The following is a 21,627-nucleotide window of genomic DNA, read 5'->3' on the forward strand; positions in this document are numbered from 1 at the left end:
GATGGAAACAAAACTTGTTTCCAAGGATGTCAAGAGAACAACAGGATGGCAAAAACCAGAGTTTCCTCTATTCTAAACAGATTGGGTAATAGAATACTGAATGTGGATCAGAAAGCTAAACATCCAAGATTGTTCTCAAACTCAGAACTAAAGCCTTCAACGATAGTAAGCAAAATGAGTTGAAGGAATATCTATCTTTTCCATTGTGGGCTCAAGTACATAAGGGCTACTGTCCTTAATCTGTACTAACCTGCAAGTCAAAGATACCAGTTCATAAAGAAGTGTCAAGTGCAAGGGAGGTTGACATCGTTACATATTAATAGAGACCGTAAGCTTAATTTTGAGTTTAGTCCATGTTATAACATAATAGTTTATGTTTCAAATATTAAGTAAATTTCTGGTAAGTATGGTTTACAATCTTACTGCACTATTACACAACACAAATATGTGGGAGGAACTCAGTAGGTCAGTCAGCATCAATGGAAGTGAATAAGGAGCTGACGTTTCAGGCTGAAACCCTTCATTAGGATCAGAAGGAGGGGGGAAGAAGCCCTTCTTCCAGTACTGATGAAAGGTCTCGGCATCAAATGTTGAATGTTTATTCCTCTCTATTCATGCTGCCTGACCTACTGAGTTCCTCCAACATTTTGTGTGTTGCTTTAGATTTCCAGCATCTGCAGAATCTCGTGTGCACAATTATACAATTGCCTCAAATATTTAAATAAGACTGACTTTTTAAATTATAATGTTCTGGTATTGTGACAAAACAATTCATTTTGCTATTTTATGTTTCTTAACAAAGAACTAATTCTTAAGTAGTACATTTTACTTTACCTTGAAAGACAAACACTGCAAATCTTGTCTGTGGTATAACAATCACAGGTCAGGTTTGCTGGACAAATGCTGGGCTTCCGGATTGAACAACTTGAAGCACCTTTTGGTGATCCCACTTTGCGTTTGGCCACTAATATTTTCCTGGAGGTTATATCTGCAGTCTTTGTAGATCTTGCTGGCTGTAAAACAAAAATTGAGTCCAAGAAAGGAGAAACTCATGAGCAAATTCAGTAAGTATCTAAACCAGCAGTCACCCAATGGCTGCCCAATCTGTTCACGTGTTTGCAATCTGGTTTTCCTGAGTACTTTGAAAGTCACATGCAAGTTATGAAGATGCAATACTAAGATCCCAAAATATCAGTAAGTATATATCACTCAGTAAACAGCAGTTCTTAAAGGCAATTTATTTTTTTGCTTCTCAAAAATTTACTGAATCCCATAGATTCATATTATGAGAACAATAGTATTATTAATCATCGCGGAGTCAATACATCAGTTGAATGAACTAATTCACATCCTATTTTAAATAATGGTTCATACAAATTAGTTTGCACAGAAACTAAGGTGTAGTTTCACTTCAGTTCAACCTGCACAAACTTCCATTTGCAACCTCAGAGAAAACTCTTCTGCATGTTGCTCTGAGGACATTTAACAGATTTGTTTTGTTCTCTTCAAATATTACCTGACACATAAGAATAGCATTCATATTAATATCAGAATCACTAAATTTAAAGTATATTTAATTAACTAAATTTATTGGGCATTCTCAATTCAAAGTCTTTGATGATACCAGTTGAGTAAACCTTATTCAAAATGCTTGGGGCTGGAAGTGTTTGGGATTTTGGACTTTGGAATATACTTTGAGATATTTTGGGATAGCCAACATTTCCAACTTGGAACTTATGCGCTACCAGAAAGCAGTATTTGTCTTACACTTATTCATCACGCACATGTAGTTAACAGTAAAAATTATTACCCACCATTAATATAATGTAAACATAATGTGTGCAGGATAAGAAAAGCAGCACAGCAGCATTGGGAGATTACCTGAATAAGCTGTTAAACAACAAACAACGGCAGGCTTTCAGTCTTCACCTAAGATACCGTGTTTTGACAACAAGGTTACAGTACACTGTATTTGTATTTTACTTTTTTTAGGCTTATGTAAGGTACAAAAACAATCAGCATTGTAGACTTGTTCTGGTGTTAGATTTTTATCAGCGATGATCTTGGCAAACTAATGAATTTCTCTGCTGCTTCATAATCGGTAAATGTTTTATCTTTAAAATCTTTACAAAAATTTAAAGCCATGCTTATTCTTCAATTTCTGCAACCAGAATATTCTGAATATTCATAATTACCTTTAATTTTCAGTTCATAGTGACAGATCTTTGCTTGGTTCATGTTTTGACGCGTAAGCATTATTACACTCTCCAGTTGGCAGGTCAGCAGTGGTGGCCAAGTCACTGCCCATCTGCTCCTGACTTCCAGCTCAATTCCTCTTGCCTGCTCCATATGCAGGAAGAGGCTCTTTCTGCTTCCTCCCCCATCTGGCGAGCTGCTTGGTTTTTGCTCTTTTCATCAAGCATCAAGGCCCAGCACAGACAGCAACCTCCATGCCAAACTTTCTAGGAACCTTCTACAGCCAATCTGCAGTGGAATAGCCATGGCTGCCATCCTTTATCCCTGCACTCCTGGACGAAGGACTGGTTCTGCGAAGCCTTCCTCTTGTGAGCCTCCTTGCATCCTTCCTCCCATAGTACTGTGAGCTCCACCGAGATGGTTTTCTTGTCTTCAGTGGACCACAGTACGATGTCTGGTCAAGGCATTGCTTGCACCACTTCCAGGAACTGCAGCTTCCTCCTCACATTGACCCTCATCTCCCATAATCAGGCAGTTTTCAGCAGATTGGATTTAGGCCTCTTTAATACTGTATGACTGGCGTGACCCTCTCCTTGATGAAAATGACTGCCCTGTTTGCCTCTCTGCCAACTGGTCTCTTTTTACACCTCTCCTGTTCCAGTAGGTCAGCAAGGGACAGCAGGACCTTGTCATGGCGCCACCCATACCTTCATTGCGTTAAAGCTGTTTTGCATCCTGACAGTACACATCCCAGTGAACCTCACTGACCACAAAGCTTGCAGCTCTCTCTCCCCCATGTGTGCAACTGTGATGGTGTAGGGAAAGGATCATATATGAATCGCAGGAGGAAAGACATGTGGAACAGCTCCAGACTCCAAAGCTCTGCCCAAGTGATCTTGTGCTTGGGAAGATCCCATTTCCTCAAGGCACCCTGTGACCCCCAACTCCACTGCCTTCGATAACCGCTTTTCGCCGTCACGGTTCCGTGCCTCTGCCTGGACCATGTCATGCCTATCCCTTGCACTTGCACTCCCCCATTGTTGGAAGTGTGCAGAGCCGAGGCCTTGCCGTCCCAGGCATGGGCTGCCAATGATCTTTCTCAATTTAAGGGGGCTCACTACCTGGTCTATGGCTGAGTTGAATCCTCCCAGGAAGCTGGTAATCCTGTCTCACGTTACTGGCAGGATGTGGTAGTGGTCCAGGATGAGGATATGTGGAATTGGCCCGCTAGCGTTGGCTAGGTTTAACCAGACAACTGTGAGGTTGCCTTTCTTCTGCCCGGACTCGCGGATCAATGGCTGATTCCAGGTGTGTTCAAGGCACCCAGAAAAACCCACAATGGCATCTTTCAGGATGGATGTGCTGATATTATGGTGCTCCATTAAGTAAGAGGTCAGCCTTTTCACAAGCACCGAGAAGAATATCTTGCACTCCACGCTAAGGAGGGAGATTGTCCTAAACTCAGTGATTGCAGAGGAACTTTCTTCCTTGGGAACAAAGCACCCTTCAGCCATTTTCCAGCTTGGTGGGATACAGCTTTTGGTTCAAATCTTCCTCATCATCTTCCACAACCTCTGGAGGAGTTTTGGGAATTTCTTATACACCTTGTAGGGTATACCACTTGGCCTTGGGGCAGCAGATGACTTTACTCTCTTTATGATATCCTGAACCCCCGCCACGTGGGCTCTGCCAAGTTCGGCTCAGTCGCTGGGATTCTTGGTTGGGGGACAAAGCACGGCAGCGCCTCTTCTCAGTCGTCTGCGAAGATTCTGTATGTCATCTAAAACTTTGACAACCTTCAACAGATATGCAATACTGACTGGTTGCAACAAGACCTGGAAAAATCTATAAAAAGTAGTGGGTACAGCCCAGTCCATCACAGGCAAAGGTCTCCTCACCATTGAGCACATGTATCCAGAGCGCCGTTGCAGAAAAGCAGCATTTATTAAGGACCCTCACCACCTAGGCCATGCTTGCTTCTCACTGCTGTCGTCACGATGGTGTACAGGAGCAACTCAGGACCCACACCATCAGGCTCAGGAACAGTTATTATCCCTCAAATATCAGGCTCTTGAAACAGAGAATATAACTTCACTCACCCAACACCGACCTATACCCATAACCTATGGACTCACTTCATCTCATGTTCTCGATACTTATTGCTAATTTATTTATTATGATTATTATTTTGGTTTTGTTTTTCTTTTTGTATTTGCACAGATTGTCTTTTGAACATTTGTTGGTCGTCTTGTGCATGGTTTCTGATTTTATTGTGTTTCTTTATATTTAAGCTGAATGCCCTCAGGAAAATAAATCTCAGGGTTGCATACAGTGACATACAGTACAGGTACTTTGATAATAAATTTATTTTGAACTTTGAATCGTCTCAGGAGTGTTACCAACAAAGTTTCAGACAGATCATGCAGGGAGATATTAGAACAGGACAGCCTATGTTTGGGCAGAAAAGTAATTTTTAAGAATGTTTGAAAGGGTGAGACATGCTTAGGAAAGAATTTCTGAGTTTAGGGATAAGGTAAGGAATGTATGAAAGATGCAGGAGGCTATAGAGATGAAATGGAAACTGCATAAACAATGTATATTGGATTTATAACTGACAAGTTACAAAACTGGAAAAAAAAGTATTAGTCAGCAAGCAGAGGATGGTGAGAGTTAGCAGTAGAACTTCTAGATGACCAAGCATGCAGATAGTGGAATACAGGTGGTTACAAGTATACATGAGGATATCACAGATGAGCAAAAACAGCTGTAGAATTTACACTGCCAAACACAACCCCTGTGGTCTTGGTGAAGGTGTAGGAAGTGTTTGAAAGCTCAGTTCATTGCATACATCAAAAATCAACTACAGATAGTGCCAGGAAAATGGATGACTTTCAGATGAAAGACCATCAACTTGAAACATAGTGTTTCCCTCTCATTACCTGCTAAGTTTTTAAAGCAGCTTCCTATTTCTTTAAATTTAAAATTAATAAAATCAAAAGCCAGGAGCAAGAGTCTATGGCAGTAATTAAAGACAATGGTTTTAATCTTCCCAACATTAGTATAGAGGGGAATAATTTCAATAGTTTGAAGTCAAATGAGCAGTATGAGATACTAGATGAACTGAGTCAATGATTGTGGAGCAGAACTGAGGGGAACAAGAGAGAGTAAATCAGAAACACAAGGATTTCTACACAGATGCTGGCTATCCAGAGCAACACATAAAAAGAGGACAAAACTAGAATCTTGGATAACTCAAGAAAAATCTTTACTGATCATTCTCTGGCTATGACTGGAAATAGATAAAACTGGAAGCAGTTACACCCCTAAAGCTGCTCTTTTATGAACAATAAAGGAGAAGAGTTGAAATCTATCTGGTTGATTGCCAAAGACTGCGATGGGCTACAATCCAAGAAGGGATTGTTTATCAGCTTCATAATTATTTGTAACTTACTAGGAGCATCCATGGCAACAACAGAAACCTAATTGGAGGAATTCCAACATCTTGGTTGTGGGGAAGACAGATTTGTGAGGTTTGATTTGCTGAGGAAAGGCGGGTTTAAGATGTGGCAGCTGTTTCCAAGTGCAGGGGGTTAAATTATTCCATTTTTTGAAATGAAAAGTGATGATTGTGGATGGCAGAAGGGATTGATGGCCACTGACAAAAGAGAACCATTAATAATTTCAGTTTACATGGGAACCAAGCCGGAAAAGATGGTTAACAACAACGCTACAAAGCAATACACAAACTGTTGGAGGAACTCAGCTAGCTGGTCAAGCAGCATCTATGGAAAAGGGAAAACAGTCAAAGTTTTAGGCAGAGATCCTTCTTCAGGACAGAGAGGGAAAGGAGGGAAATGCCTGAATTAAACGGTGGGGAGAGGGGAAAGAGGCTGGCTGGAAGATGAAGCCAGGTGGGTGGGAAAAGTCAAGGGTTGGAGAAGAAAGAAACTGATAAAGAGAGGAGAGTGGATAATGGAAGAAAGGAAAGCAGGCAGGGACCCAGGGGAAAATAACAGACAGGTGATAAGAAGTAAAAGGTCAAGAGTGGGAAATGGGGGGGGGGGGGGGAGAAGAGAGAATATTGGACCAGAAGGAGAAATCAATATATCATCAGGTTGGAGGGTACCCAGACAGAATATAAGGTGCTGCTCCTCCAACCTGAGGGTGGCCTTATCTCGGCACAAGTGGCAGCCATGGATCAACACATTGGAATGAGAATGGGAATCGGAATTAAAATGTTTGCCCACCAGGAAGTCCTGCTTATGATGGATAGTGCAGAGGTGCTCGACAAAGCCATTCTAGAACTCCACAGGAAAAAAGTTGTTTGCACAGGAAGGTGATTTTCTGGGCACCTCAGAAAGTTTATGAGTGACAGTGACCAGGGATGTGAGAGAGAGATTAGTGAACCAAGCCTAATTGGAATCAGGTTTCATTATGGAGATTTTTCTGTTCACCCTGCTTCAATACTATAACAAAATTAAGGAAAGTAAGGGAGGTTGCAGAGGCAATCAAGCAGATGGTCCCAGTTTTAACAAACAAATGCACAAGCGCTCAAAACTTATTGGAAGTCGGAGCAGAGAGGACAGTGGACAAGAATTTTAAGGAAATAAATCATCTTTTGAGTCCAGTATGATTGTGAAAAATAAACAAGAGAAAAATCTGCTGATGCTGGAAATCAATTAATACACAGAAAATGCAGGAAGAACTCAGCAGAGCAGGTAGCCCGAAACGTCAGCTGTTTACTCTTTTCCCGAGAAGCTGCTTGGCCTGCTGAGTTCCTCCAGCATTTTGTGTGATCCTGAAAAACCAAGCAACTCTGGTCAATAGCATATAACATGGTTGTGCAGATTTGCAGTCTGTTGCAAATATTCAAGCATGTCACACAGTCTCTAGGGATTTAAAACCGAGATAAACTGAACAATAATCATGGTGAGGGAGATGACTTTGAAGTGCAATTAGGGAATCAATAGTTGAGATAAGGTGTGAATATGCAGATCAGCAACAGCGGAAGTCACGTGATTGAAGGCTTATTAGCTACAAGGTGGCAAATCAGAGATGCAAATGATTAACTGGGTTTATATTCCAGGGATCTATAAAGAAAGTACTAGGATTCAAAAGGAGAGGCAAATGGAAGGAGAGCAAAACAAACAAGTGACCATGACGAATTTTGCTTTGTTTGAGTGACAAAACAGAAACATCATCCAGTAACAGCTTAAAAGTTTAGCTATTATGACAGTCACATGAAAACTTAACTGTACAGCCAATAGTGCTAGAATTAATTCAAGAGCTCTCAATACCAAGTAGATTGCTGTTGTGTCAAATTACTAAATTACAGTAATTTAAAGGTAATCAGTTGGTACTCAAGTCAGTAAGTATAGTATCCAGTTTGGACTACTATTAATTTAATATTAACTGTCCAAAATAAAAATCCAGCTGTTGGATTACATACAGCACATAAATCACTCAGGTCATAGAAGCATGGTGTTAGCTAATAGAACTGATGTTAATCTCCAAAATGCGTACAATGTAAAAATCAGTTGATTCAAGGTGTTTTTAATTTCTTGCTGTAGTTTCCTTACCTTTATATTTACTCCCTCACTAATTCCAGAACTACGAACATTCATATTTCTTTCCCCAAATACAGATCGTGGAACTGAAGACTCCCCCTACAATAAAAAAAACTTAAATCTGTTTTTGCGCTTCAGGTGGTGTGACACATGTAAGATAACATATATATATATATACAGCCCAAACAAAGCCCTAAATGTAATTTTTGACAATGTTTTAAAACATGCAACCCTAAACAGTGACAGATAATGAAAGAAACTGAACCATATAATGTTGGGGAAACAGAATCCCATGCATATGGTAAAGGTAGCAGCCACTTGGCACACAGCAATAGCTTTAGCCAAGAGTTCTGTACTTCATCCCATCTTCCTTGCTTCCCCAACCCCCTTCCCCGCCCCCCCCACCAGCATTTTGGTAATTATATAAGCAATTCCTTGTGAATGCTGCCATGGAATTTGCTGTCAAGGAATGAATATCAGTGGGCAAAAAATATTCCGATCTCCCCTCAGCTTCTTCTTCCTATTCTCTATGCTCTGGTTATCAATCATCCTTCTAGCAAATTCAGTTTCTCCTTTCTCCAGCAGAGCTTCAATTTTGCAGCGATTTTATATAATTGCATCTTGTTACTGTAAATCCAATAAGCCTAAGTAACAATTCCAAACAAACATACGGTCCAGGGCTTGATAGATCAGTAATCAAACAAATTCAATCCAGCTGAAATTTGTGCAATGGTACAAGCCTCGAAGTTTGGGATGAACATTTCAATAAACCTCTGCAATTACCCAGTGCAAAAGCTGTTTTTACTTCAACATTCCTGACAATCATTATCAAACTGATATGATAACAAAAATAATGAAATACTGTTATACCATTAATCACAACTACGAGTATAATCAACCAAATAATTTTAATTAGTTACTTGGCCAGCAGCAGGAATTGGATGGAGTATATAAATGACAATATGCACACAAAAATAATCAGTGTGCTGTCAGATGACTAGAAACTCTATTCAGGGCAAAGGAAGCAAAAAAAAAACACAAAATGCTGGAGCAATTCAGCAAGTCAGGCAGCATCTGTATAGGGAAATGGGGCAGCTGATATTTCAGCTTGAGACCCTTCATCTGCACAGTCAATGCAATGACAAGGACAATGTGCCAAGTAAATGAAAGGGAAAATGGAATGCACAATGTATGCAACTGGAAAAAAGGGGTAGATCTGTAGCTAGTAAGAGACTGCAGTGCCTGGTCAGACAACAGCTTGAAACAGGTCCAGTTTCTGCCAATCAGTTGCAAGGTTTGGAAGCAATAAAAAGACACAAAGCTACTCCTATCAATGAGTTAAGCAATGGGGAAATACTTGAGAGATCTGGACTACAGTATATATTTTTGGTTTAAAAACAATACAAGATGGGCATAATACAGTAACTAGAACACAGAAAGGGAAATACATAAAATGAAAACATTGGCAGTATGGACTCAAAACTGCAAATGCAGGATCAATGTTGAGTAAATTTTCTCATAGAACATTCAAAATAAAATTGAATACAATTGACACAGGATTGCAAGAGCAAAATCTTGGTAATTACATTGTTGGGTGATCCAAGTTTCATCTTGGACATTCAAGCTACAAAACTGCAAAAACCCCATATTATCTCTGAAGGATCGAGCTTTCTAAACATCCAATAGCCCATCAAGGGGAAACCTATCACGAAGATAAGCCCCGATGTGCCAAAAAAGTAGATACTAAGATTGAGGGAACACATTGCATAAGAGGAAGAGTGCAAATAAGTTTAGATTTAACCAATTAATATTGGAATGGACATGGCATCATTACTAGAAGACAATGAAGACTTATTCTGAAATTATACCATATAGATGAAGTAAATTCTGACAAAGATTATGCAACAGGTCTACTGAAGACACAATTTCACTAGTTCTCCACTTGGCCTTGGACCACCTGGACAAAAGCAATACCTACATCAAACAGCTATGTATTAATTATAGCTCGGCATTCATTATAGCTCAGTTCTAATCAATAAGCTTCAAAACCTGGACCGCTGAACCCTCCTCTGCAGCTGGATTCACCCATCAGAAGACAACAGTGTGGACTGGAAATAACATCTCGCCGACAATCAACATAGGCTAACCTCAAGGATGCATGCTTAGCTCACCGTCCTACCCTCTCTACATTCAGGACCACGGTCTAGGCGCAGCTCAAACACCACTGTTGGCAGAACCTCAGATAGCGATGAGGCAGTGTATAGGAGTGAAACTGGTTGAGTGGTGTCACAACAACAACTTTACACTCAGCATCACCAAGACTAAGAAATTCATGGGATAGAAGTCTGAAGAACACACAGTGATCAGCGTTAATCATCTGCAGAGTCAGCATGACATCAAAAAACCTTGACAAACTTCTTCAGGTGTGTAGTGGAAAATGTATTGACTGACTACATCACAGCCTGTTATGGAAACACCAATGCCTTTGATCAGAAAACTTGAGTAGTGGATTTGGCTCAGTGTATCACAGGTAAAGCCCTCCCTACCATTGAGCATTTCTACATAATATGCTGTTGAAAGGTAAGCAGTATCCATCATCAAGATATCCCCACCACCCCTGCTATTCTCTTTTCTTGCTGCTGCCATCAGGTAGGAGGCACAAGAGTCTCAGGATTTGCACCACCGGGTTCAAAAACAGTTACGATCCCACAAACATCAGGCTCTTGAACAAAACGGGATAACTACACTCTTGCCCATCCACTGAGATGTTCCTACACTCAAAGATCTAACTTTAACGACTCTTTACCTTGTTATTTCATTTTTTCATTATTTATTGCTACTTATTTATATTTGCATTTGCAGAGTTTGTTGTCTTCTGCACTCTATTTGATCTTTCATTGATTCTATTATAGCTACTATTCTACAGATTTGCTGAGTAAGTTCGCAATAAAATGAATTTTAGGGTTGTATATGGTGACATACATGTAATCTGACAATAAAATTTACTTTTAACTTTGAGGGATCAGCAGCGGAAAAGGCGAGCAATTTCAAGTTCCTGGGCATCAACATCTCAGGGAATCTATTCTGGGTCCAACACGTTGATACAATCACAAGGAAGACATGACAGTGACTATACTTCATGAATTTGAAGAGATTTAGTGTGTCACTGAACACTTTAGCAAATTTCTACAGATGCACTGCGGAGAGCATTCTGACTCATTGTATCATCACCTGATGTGGAGCTTCTAATGCAGAATATCAAAAGAGGCTGCAGACTCAACCAGCTACATCATGGGCACAAGTCTCTCCACCACCATCAGATTTCTAAATGGTCCATTAACATCAACTCACTATTCCTCTTTGCGATGTTTATTAATTTTATTTTTTATTGTAACTTATCATACATTTTCTAATAACTTGCACTATACTGCTGCTACAAAACAACTTTCAAGACGTATGCCTGTGATAACAACCTGATTCTGAAAGACATTTCCTGGATAATGGGATGTGTATTTTGATAACCAATCTTGTACACCACCACACTTTTAGAGGAAGCAGCAAATCACAAGAATGAAGTACACAATTAATTCTATGAAATTATAAGCACATTTTAGCCATTTACCATTAAACAAAAACAACTGGGCAATTGTTGGTGCAAACACAAAACCAACAAGAACTATTATTGTTATTATATAGTCAGAATAATACAGCTTGAAAGCAGGCCCTTTGGCCTAACTCATCCATGCTGCCCCTGAGCTGGTCCCATTTGCCTGCATTTAGCCTAAAACCCTCTCACCCTCCTATCCATATTCTCTATGTTTCTACTAAAATCGGTTATGAAAATAAAGACAGAACCTTTCCAGGTTTAGCTTGTGTGGGGGGCCAGGGCCTTTTAATAGGTTGTTTTTCAGCACTGTGTTGAACCAAGAGTTTACTCGACGTTTCACAATAGGGAAGCTTATTTCCAGAGCTGGTAGTTGATTTACTCCTTATGCAACTTCTCTGTTGGTCTTCTGTCTTTACTACCTTTAGAAGCTCAATTTTAGTGTCAGGTATCCCCTGGGCCAAACCGAAGTCCACTAAAGCATATCTGCAATTTCATATGAGACAAACAATTAGTAAAAAGATAAAATAATTTGACATAAAGGTTAACTCTTCTCTCAGTCAAAAGCCGCACATTACCAGTTTGTTGAGTGACCAGGAAATTAATTGATGGGCATTCAGAAGTCTATGCTACTTACCCACCCAGACAAAATAATCCACAGTCTGCTCCACTGGCATTACATAAACCACGACACATTAACCAAAAGGACACAAACATTTTCATTGTGGTAAAACCACAAGGAATGGAGTCAAATCTCATGATTATATAATCATGGAAAATATACAACATAAAGGAGGCCCAACTGGCCAATTGCAACTCTACTAGCCCAAAAAGATCTACTCAACCCAATCTGATTTACCAGCACATACAAAATGCTGATGGAACTCAGCAGGTCCGGCAGCATCTATGGAAATGAATAAACAGTTAACATTTTGCACCGAGAACCGTCTTCAGGACTCAGGGTTCCAGCCTGAAACGTTGACTGTTTATTATAAACACAAAATACTCTGCAGATGCTGGGGTCAGCCCCTTGGTACGAACATAGAATTCTCCAACTTCCGGTAATTCCCTCCCCCTCCCTTCCCCTATCCCTATTTCACTCTGCCCCCTCCCCCAGCTGCCTATCACCTCCCTCATGGTTCCGCCTCCTCCTACTACCCATTGTGTTTTCCCCTATTCCTTCTTCACCTTTCCTGCCTAGCACCTCCCTGCTTCCCCTCCCCCATCTCTTTATCTTTCCCCCTACTGGTTTTTCACCTGGAACCTACCAGCCTTCTCCTTCCCGCCCTTCCCCCACCTTGTTTATAGGGCCTCTGCCCCTTCCCTCTTCAGTCCTGATGAAGGGTTCCAGCCTGAAACGTCGACTGATCGTTTCCACGGATGCTGCCCGACCTGCTGAGTTCCTCCTGCGTCTCGACTGTTCATTTATTTCCATAGATGCTACCTGACCTGGTGAGATCCACCAGCATTTTGTGTGTGTTGCTTTGGATTTCCAGCATCTGCAGAATTTCTCATGCTTATGACTTTCCCTGCACGATGCCCACCGCCTTTCAAGTCACGGCTCTTCAACCAGTGTCTAAATGTAAAGAATGTCTTCCTTTATTACCATAGCTTTCAGCCCCCTACACGCCCAGTTCAAAATATTTTCCTCACCTCTCTTCCTACCTTTTTGCTAATTACTTTCAATCTAGGCCCTTCCATTTTTGACCTCTCTGCTAAAGGAATTATGATATTCCTTCTCCAACATGGCCCCTGAAAATTTTATACATATTTCACTCTGTCATCTCCCTTGTTTCAAATAAAACAATTCTAGCCAATGCGCACTTTCCTTGCAGTACAACTTTCCAGTAAGGAGATTTCCAAAAATCACCTCTGTACTCTTTCCTGGGAATTTATATCTCTTCTGTAAAACTGTGACCAGAATCATATGTCGTAGTCAAGATGTGGGGTTATCCTGAAAAATAAGGATAATGCCTTTGGGGAAGCTTTACCTCATGCTTCTGTGGATTAAATGTCATTTGTCTTTCTTCTGCACAACCGAACACATCACCCATCTCTTTCAGCAGTTTAAACCTTTCCTACTCATTGTAAGGCAGACAACCAATTTTTGTAATTTCTTTACAAAGTGAAAGAAAGCAAAAGGCCAACACTGGGACTCTGGAACCCCAGTCACGAAAAACAGCAATCAACCAATACTCAACTTCCTGTCTTTGAACCAATCTTGGATACAATCTGCCTTTCTCTTGACTCTCTCTGAGCTTTTACTCATAACTGATCCACCACATGGGACCTTGAGAGCTCTTGATAAAATCCATCACTCACACTGCCTTCATCGACTCGCCTTATTATGAGATCAAAGAATTCAATCTCGTTATTCAGACAAATCCATGCAGTACTTACTTGTATTAACTGGGCTTATATCACAGCATGCTTTCAATAAAATACCTTACTAAAAATTTCTGGCATTCAATTAAATTACGTGTAGCTTCTCTTTAGCCAAACTATGTGCTTTAATTACATCATGACACAAACATTCTTAAGAAGAAATTTGTACTTTTTCAGACACCCATTGTACAGGAAGTTGCTTGGCTTAATGTCACGATGAATGATGCCAAAGTGATGAATGCGTCTCAAGGCCTTCAGTAAGTTATACATGTACTCTCTTACTTCTTCCAGCTTCATCGAACTCAGAAGATCCTGAAAAAGAATGTGGATGTTTAAAATAAAAATCAATAGCTTCATGTTTTAAGTTAATGTGGAGGATAGATGCAGCAAATGCAATTTGAACTAAAAACTTACCAAAAAGGAGTCATGCTCCAGATATGGCATGACAATAACCACATGATCATCCTTCCTTAAGCAGTATTTAACTCCCATTACATTGTCTTCACCCCTGAAATAAATAATTTGGTCGCATTAACTAAAATACATAAAAGATAATTCTGTTTCATATCCTTTATCTATAAAATATATTATTTAATGAGCTATTTATTCTCCTATTAACATCAGAATGTTGATAGTTAGCAACATGCAATAAAGTTTCCTTTTTCAGAGGCGAATTGAATTAAGAATTTTTATAGTTAGAGCTTTGTTGTCATTCCTGAGGACAAGATTGCAGTGCTACTCCATTCAGTGCAAAACATCATATTGGCAACTTAATTACTAAAAACACAATGACTAAATTTAAAATAACATCTGAGATATTTAGAATGACATCTAAGTTACAGGTGAATTAAAAACAAGAAATAGTGGCTGCCCCATTCAAGTGTTGCACTTGCCCATGTCATAAAATGCAGTGAATAAATATAAAATGGCATCAAGAATTAAAGATGAAATTCAACAGAGCTCTGATATCAAAGGAAGGTAGCTGCTCCATTTAAACCTAAATACTGCACATGCCCACCTATTGCACTTAAGAGACTGTCCATAGTGCCAATGGACTATGGGTGGGTAGGGGGGCATTGTTCCATTGCACTACAGCCCTTGGGATAAAACTGTTTCAGTCTGGATGTCTGTGCAGAGATGTTTCTGTATCTGCTGCTGAATGGCAGGAGATTCAACAGGTGCCACTGGGATGGGATGAGTCCATTGTGTTACAAGCCCACCATAGACAGTATGAGTTGTAGATAGTTTCCATATCTGATAGTTGTGTCCCAATGATGCTCTGTGCAGTCGTGACCACTCGTTGAAGAGCTTTTCGGTCGATCATGCTGCAGCTCATGTACCATGCTCTCATGTAGTAGGTTAGTATGTTCTCAATTACACATCAATAAAGGTTTTCCAGCAGCTTTTGGGGCAGGTTTGCTCTTGTTAAACTAAGATAGTACAGGTGCTACTGAGCCTTCCTTACTATCAAGGAGGTGTTGGTGGTCCAAGAGAGCTCTTCTTTGAGGTGCACTCCCAAGAACTTAAAGCTGAAGGCCTTTCCACTGCTTCACCATTTATGAGTAGTGGAGCTTGTTCATGCCTTCTTGATTCCCTAAAGTCGATAATCATTTCTTTTTTTTTTGATATTGAGTGAAAGGTGATGGTTGTTGCACCATTCAGTTTCTGCACCTCCTCTCTGTATGCTATTGCAATGTTATTTATAATTAATCCAGTCACTGTGGTGCCACAAATTTGATGATGGAGTTGGTGGCATAGGCAGGGAAGGGCACAGTCATGGGTGAAAAGTGTGAGAAGGAGTGGGCTCAGTATACATCCCTGAGGTGCACTGGTGTTCAGGGTCAGGGAGGTTGATGTGTACTTGCCTAGTCTGATTGCTGGATGCATCTGGTAAAGAAGTCCAGAATGCAGTTGAAAATTGATGTATTGAATCCCAGATTGTGTAGTTTGGCAGTCAATGTGTTGGGGAGTATAGTGTTGAAGGCAGAACTGGAGATGATGTCCCCGGTTGATCTATTTGGCCTATTGGCAAACTGGTACTGGTCCACAGTAGCAGGGATGGCATTCTTAATGTGGGACATAACCTGGCTCTCCAGGCACTCGGCAGCTAAGGGGGTGAGCCCAATCGATCTGTCGTCGTCAAGGCATGCTGCCACTGACTACTTTGGAATTGGTACGATGGCTGGTATTTTGAAGCACGCAGGGACCACAGGAAAGGACAGAGAGAGGTTATAGATTTCACTAAAACCCTCTGCCAGCTGGTCAGTGCAGTCTCTGAGGACCCACACAAGTACACCATCTGGTCCAGTTGCTGTATTAAATACTAAAATAGATACTATATTAATATATATTAAAACATACATAAAATATATACTATATTTTAGCATAGCAATGTATGTAAATACAAATCCATTTTTAAAGAACAGTTTGCTGTAAGCAGATATTTTGATAATTGTGTTCTTGACCTTGTTTAACTAAAGTAGCATTAAATTATAACTGTGTAACATTTGAATGGCATTGACCTTACAAATTACCACACCTCAGATTTCTTTGGTCGTATATGATGCTATCACAACAAAACTCGCAAGCACATGTAATAAGATGAGTTTTGTGTTGACATTGAACCCATGTTAAAGTAACTATGATTTGGAAGAGAGGGGGCAACAAAAGCCTATTTACATTAATAGACAAGAGCTACATGCAGCCCAATTTGATGATAAGGTAGACTCCACAGGAAACTGACATAGCCAGGTTAACCAATAGTTAACATTGAAAGTGCATTAAATATTGAAAAGTACTTCTGTTGAAACACAATACAAACTTCCACTTGCTGTATTATACAAAGTCTAAAGTAATCTGTTAAAATACCTTATTCTCAGAAAAGGAGTTGATGTAGTACAAAACAGAAGTGCAATCTCCTTGTAAAAACAGCTCTCTTCCTTTCAGATTGATTACCTCAGTACATCAAGGCAACTTCAGCAGCACATCTGCTCAAACTCACTTCAAGGTTTCTCATTAAGAATGACAACTGCACCAGACACAGGATAAATCCTTATCAACAGAACATGCATGTTCTGTCTAAATGTACCACCGATTACAAATCTGAATCAACAAATGTACGCATTTGAGTCTGGTAGAATTGCAACTTGAGCATAGACAGCACACACAAGTCACATCTTTTGCCTTCAACCTCTATTTAACAGTAAGATCATCACAGTGAGAGCGGCATCACTTTTGAGTAACAGTAAACCAACTTAAATGACAAAATTATATTAGTGTTAATAATTCAACATCAGACCATAAGATATAGGAGCAGCATTAGGCCATTTGGCCCATCATTGTATTACTACTGACCTATTTTCCCTCTCAGCCCCAATCTCCTGAATTCTTCCCATATTCCTTTGTTAAAGTGATTTTTGGGTTTAGGTCATTTACATTTAGCAAATGGCTTTGATTACGAGTCTTCTGTTCCTTGAAACTGCATTGTGGATTTAATTTTGAACAATGCATTCCTAAAAGCTGGAACCCAGTCCAGACGATGCTGACGTCTGTGGGATGGATGTGAATCAGGAGGTGCGAAGTTTGTACGTAGTTTCAAAAGAAAGCATTGTCTATACTTTGTAAATATGGAATTGTCCTTTGTGTCTAGCACATAAATATTTGCTGAGCCAGCAAACCTTTCCACCGAAAGCGTCTCCATATGATGCTGCTGTATCTTGTTTTGTCAAATAAAGAAGCGCTTTGTATCTACCAGTAATTTTCTCCAGCGATTTCATTTACGCAACACCCTTCATGCCCTGACCAATCAAGAATCAATCAACATCTGCCTTAAATATACATAAAGACTTGGACTCCACTGCCACTTGTGGCAACAAGTTCCCAGATTCATCCAGATCCTCCTCATTGCCACTCAAAATAGATGACCCTCTATTCTAAGGCTATGTTCTCTGGTCTTAGATTCTCCCACCACAGGAAACATCTTCTACACATCCAATCTACAGAGGTTTCAATTAGGTCACCCTTCATTCTTCTAAATCCAGCAAACACAGGCCCAAAGCCATCAAACGCTCTTCATATAACAAGCCATTAAATCCTGGAATCATTTTCACTAACCACCTTTGCACCTTCTCCAGTGTTATCACATGCATTCTAAGATAAGGGGCCCAAAACTGCTCACAATACTCCAAGTGAGGCCTCCCAAATGCTTTATAAAGCCTCAACATTACATCTTTGCTTTTTATATTCTCGTCCTCTTGAAATAAATGCCATCATTGCATTTGCCTTCCTCAGTGCAGACTAAACCTGCAAGTTAACCTTAAGGGAACCCTGCACAGGACTCCCAAGTCACTTGGCACCTCTGATTTTTGGATTTTCTCTCCATTTAGAAACTAGTCGACCCTTTCATTTCTTCTACCAAAGTGCATGACTTGAGACAGAAAGTGCATGTATTCCATCTGCCACTTCTTTGCCTATTCTCCTAATCTGTCCAAGTCCTTCTGTAGTCTCTGTTTCCTCAAAACTACCTTCCCCTCCATCTATATTTGTATTGCCCGCAAATGTTGCAAAATCCTGAATTTTGTCATCCAAGCCATTGACATATAACGTAAAAAGAAGCGGTCCCAACACAGACCCCTGTAGGACAGCACAAGTCACCAACAGCCAACCAGAAAAGGCTCCCTCTGTTTCCACTCCTTGCCTCCTGCCAATCAGCCACTGCTTTATCCATGGGCTCTTAACTTATTAAGCAGCCTCATCTGTGGCACCTTTGTCAAAAGTCTTTTGAAAATCCAAATACACATCAACCAATTATCCTTTGTCTATCCTGCTTGTTATTTCTTTAAAGAATTCCAACAGATTTGTCAGGCAAGATTTTTCCTTGACGAAACCACACTGACCATGGCCTATTTTAGCATGTGCGCCAAAACTACATTATTAACAACTGACTCCAACATCTTCCAACCACTGAGGTTAATTTCCTTTCTTCTGCCCCTCTCCCTTCTTGAAGAGGGGACTGACATTTGCAATTTTTCAGACTTTTGGAACCATTCCAGAATCTTGTGAAAGATGATTACTATTGCCCTGACAAGCTCTTCAGCCACCTCCTTCAGAACCCTGGGGTGTACACCATCTGGCCAAGTGACTAATCTATCTTCAGACCTTTCAGTTTCCCAAAAACCTTCTCCCTAGTAATGGCAACTTGACACTTCTGACCTCTGACACTCTCAAACTTCCAGCATACTGCTAGTGTCTTCCACAGTGAAGAATAATGTAAAATACTTGTTCAGTTTGTCTCCCATTTCTACCTCTCCAGCATCGTTTCCAGCGGTCCAATATCCACTCTCACCTCTCTTACACTTCATGCATCTAAAGAAACTTTAGGTATTGTCCTTAATATTATTGGCTAGCTAACTTTCACATTTCATCTTTTCCTTAATGACTTTTTTTTTTAAAGTCGCCTTCTGGAAACGAGAACAAAGTGATGATGGTGCTGAATGGCTAATCCTTTGCTTGCATCTTCGGAAACGGCTCTATTTCTATCTTTGGTATCTCTTTTTTTCCTTTTCAAGGTTCTTTTGAAGACCCTGACCTGGAATTACACTCTGGTTCTTGGTGGGAATGGGACCTGCTCTCAGGGCCTCATGACCAGCCAGTTTTTGATATCCCAAGGATGCAGCTGGAAGACTAGCGCGCCTTCAGGGTGCCAGATTTTCGTGGCTCTGGAGACGGGTTGATTCAAGGCCAGCGCAGCTGACTGAGGCGTCACGGAAGAACACGGAACATTGGGAGCAGCGGGTTTGCTGCCGTGGGCTGTGTGTCCAGAGACCTGAGTCTCTGGGCACGGAGCTCAGAAAAAGTCACTGCCTGTGCCACATGCCAGCGAGGGCAGAAACAGGATGATTTGGCAGATAAATGCATGGTTGAGAAGTTGGTGCAGCGGGCAGGGCTTTAGGTTCTTGGATAATTGGGATCTCTTCTGCGGGAGTTATGACCTGTTCAAAAGTGACGGGTTGCACCCAAACCCGAGGGGGAATCAATATTCTCCCGGACAGGTTTGTTAGAGCTATTGAGGAGGGTTTAAACTAACTTGGTAGGAGGGTGGGAGCTGGAGTGAAGGAACTCACTAAAGGACGGATGGTAAAAAAGTAAAGGTAGCGTGCAGTCAGATTGTCAGGAAGGGCAAGCAGGTGATGGGACTTAGTTGTAGCCAACAGGCTAAGTATCAAATCATTAGGGATGCAGAGTCAGAAAGGACAACAAATACGGTACTCAAGGTGTTATATCTAAATCCACATAGTATAAGAAATAAGGTGGATGATCTTGCTGCAATATTACAGTTTGCCATGTATGATGTTGTGGCCGTCACTGAATCGTGGCTGAAGGATGGTTGTAGTTGGGAACTGAATGTCCAAGGTTGCACATTATATCAAGAGGGATAGGAAGGTAGACAGAGGGGGTGGTGTGGTTCTACTGGTAAGGAATGGCATCAAATCAGTACAAAGATGTGACGTAGGATCGGAAGATGTTGAATCCTTGTGGGTTGAGCTAAGAAACTGCAAGGGTAAAAGGACATTGTCGGCAGTTATATACAGGCCTCCCAACAGTAGATGGGAGGTGGACCACAGGTTACAACAGGAAATAGAAAAGGCGAGTTAAAAGGGCAATGTTATGGTAGTCATGTGAGATTTTAACATGTAGGTCGATTGGGAAAATCAGGCTGATAATGGATCACAAGAGAGTGAGTTTGTTGAATGCCTAAGAGATAGCTTTTTAGAGTAGTTTGTCGTTGAGCCTACTAGGGGATCAGCTATACTGGGATTGGGTGTTATGTAATGAACCGGAGGCGATTAGGGTAAAAGAACCCTTAGGAACCAGTGATCACAATATGATTGTGTTCAACTTGAAATTTGACAGGGAGAAGTAAAGTCTGATGTAGCAGTATTTCAATGGAATGAGGGAAATTAGAGTGGTGTGAGAGAGGAGTTGGCCAGAGTAATTTGGAAGGAGCTGCTGGCAGGGATGTCAGCAGAGCAGCAATGGCTTGTTTCTAGGAAAAAAGAGGAAGGTACAGGACATGTGTATTCCTAAAATGAAAAAATACTCAAATGGTAAAATAATACAACTGTGGCTGACAAGGGAAGTCAAAGCTATTGTAAAAGCAAAAGGAAGGGCATACAACAGAGCAAAAACTAGAGCATTGGGAAGTTTTTAAAAACCTACAGATTTTAAAAAAATATATCATTAGAAGGGAAAAGACTCTATGAAAGCAAGCTAGCAAATAATATCAAAGTGGATAGTAAAAATTTTTTCAAGTATGTTAAAAAATAAATGAGAAATGAGAGTGGATCTAAGACCACTAGAAAATGAGGCGGGAGAAATAACAAAGGGGGACGAGGAGATTGCAGATGAACTAAATGAGTATTTTGCGAAGACACGAGCAGTATGCCTGATGTTGTAGTGTGTGAAGGAAGAGAAGTGGGTGCAGTTACAAGAGAGAAGGTGCTCAAAAAGCTGAAAGACCTAAAGGTACATAAGTCACCCGGACTAGAGGAACTGTACCCTCGGATTCTGAAAGAGGTAGTGTTAGAGATTGTGGTGGCATTAGAAATGATCTTTCAAAAATCATTGCACTCTGGCATGGTGCCAGAGGACTGGAAAAATTGCAAATGTTACTCCACTCTTTAAGAAAAGAGGAAGACAGCAGAAAGGAAATTATAGACAAGTTAGCCTCAGTGGTTGGGAACATGCTGGAGTCAATTGTTACGGATGAGTTGATGGAGTACTTGGTGACACAGGACAAGATAGTACAAAGTCAGCGTGGTTTCCTTCAAGGAAAATTCTACCTGACGAACCTGTTGGAATTCTTTGAGGAGATTA

At 40.6% G+C, this 21,627-nt stretch overlaps 1 protein-coding gene across 1 annotated transcript in view; it reads right to left on the reverse strand.

The window, feature by feature from the left end:
• Positions 1-21,627, reverse strand: part of cdc7 (cell division cycle 7 homolog (S. cerevisiae)) — a 99,354-nt gene that overhangs the window by 30,852 nt on the left and 46,875 nt on the right. Inside the window, exons 5-9 of the mRNA XM_063065047.1 lie at positions 14,167-14,260; positions 13,922-14,064; positions 11,619-11,853; positions 7,776-7,862; positions 835-1,013 (exon numbers count right to left, since the gene is read on the reverse strand). Of these exons, the coding sequence (XP_062921117.1) occupies positions 835-1,013; positions 7,776-7,862; positions 11,619-11,853; positions 13,922-14,064; positions 14,167-14,260 (738 nt within the window). The remainder of the gene's footprint in view (positions 1-834; positions 1,014-7,775; positions 7,863-11,618; positions 11,854-13,921; positions 14,065-14,166; positions 14,261-21,627) is intronic.

The sequence above is a fragment of the Mobula hypostoma genome, chromosome 12, assembly GCF_963921235.1.
Source record: "Mobula hypostoma chromosome 12, sMobHyp1.1, whole genome shotgun sequence".
Taxonomy (NCBI): Eukaryota; Metazoa; Chordata; class Chondrichthyes; order Myliobatiformes; family Myliobatidae; genus Mobula; species Mobula hypostoma.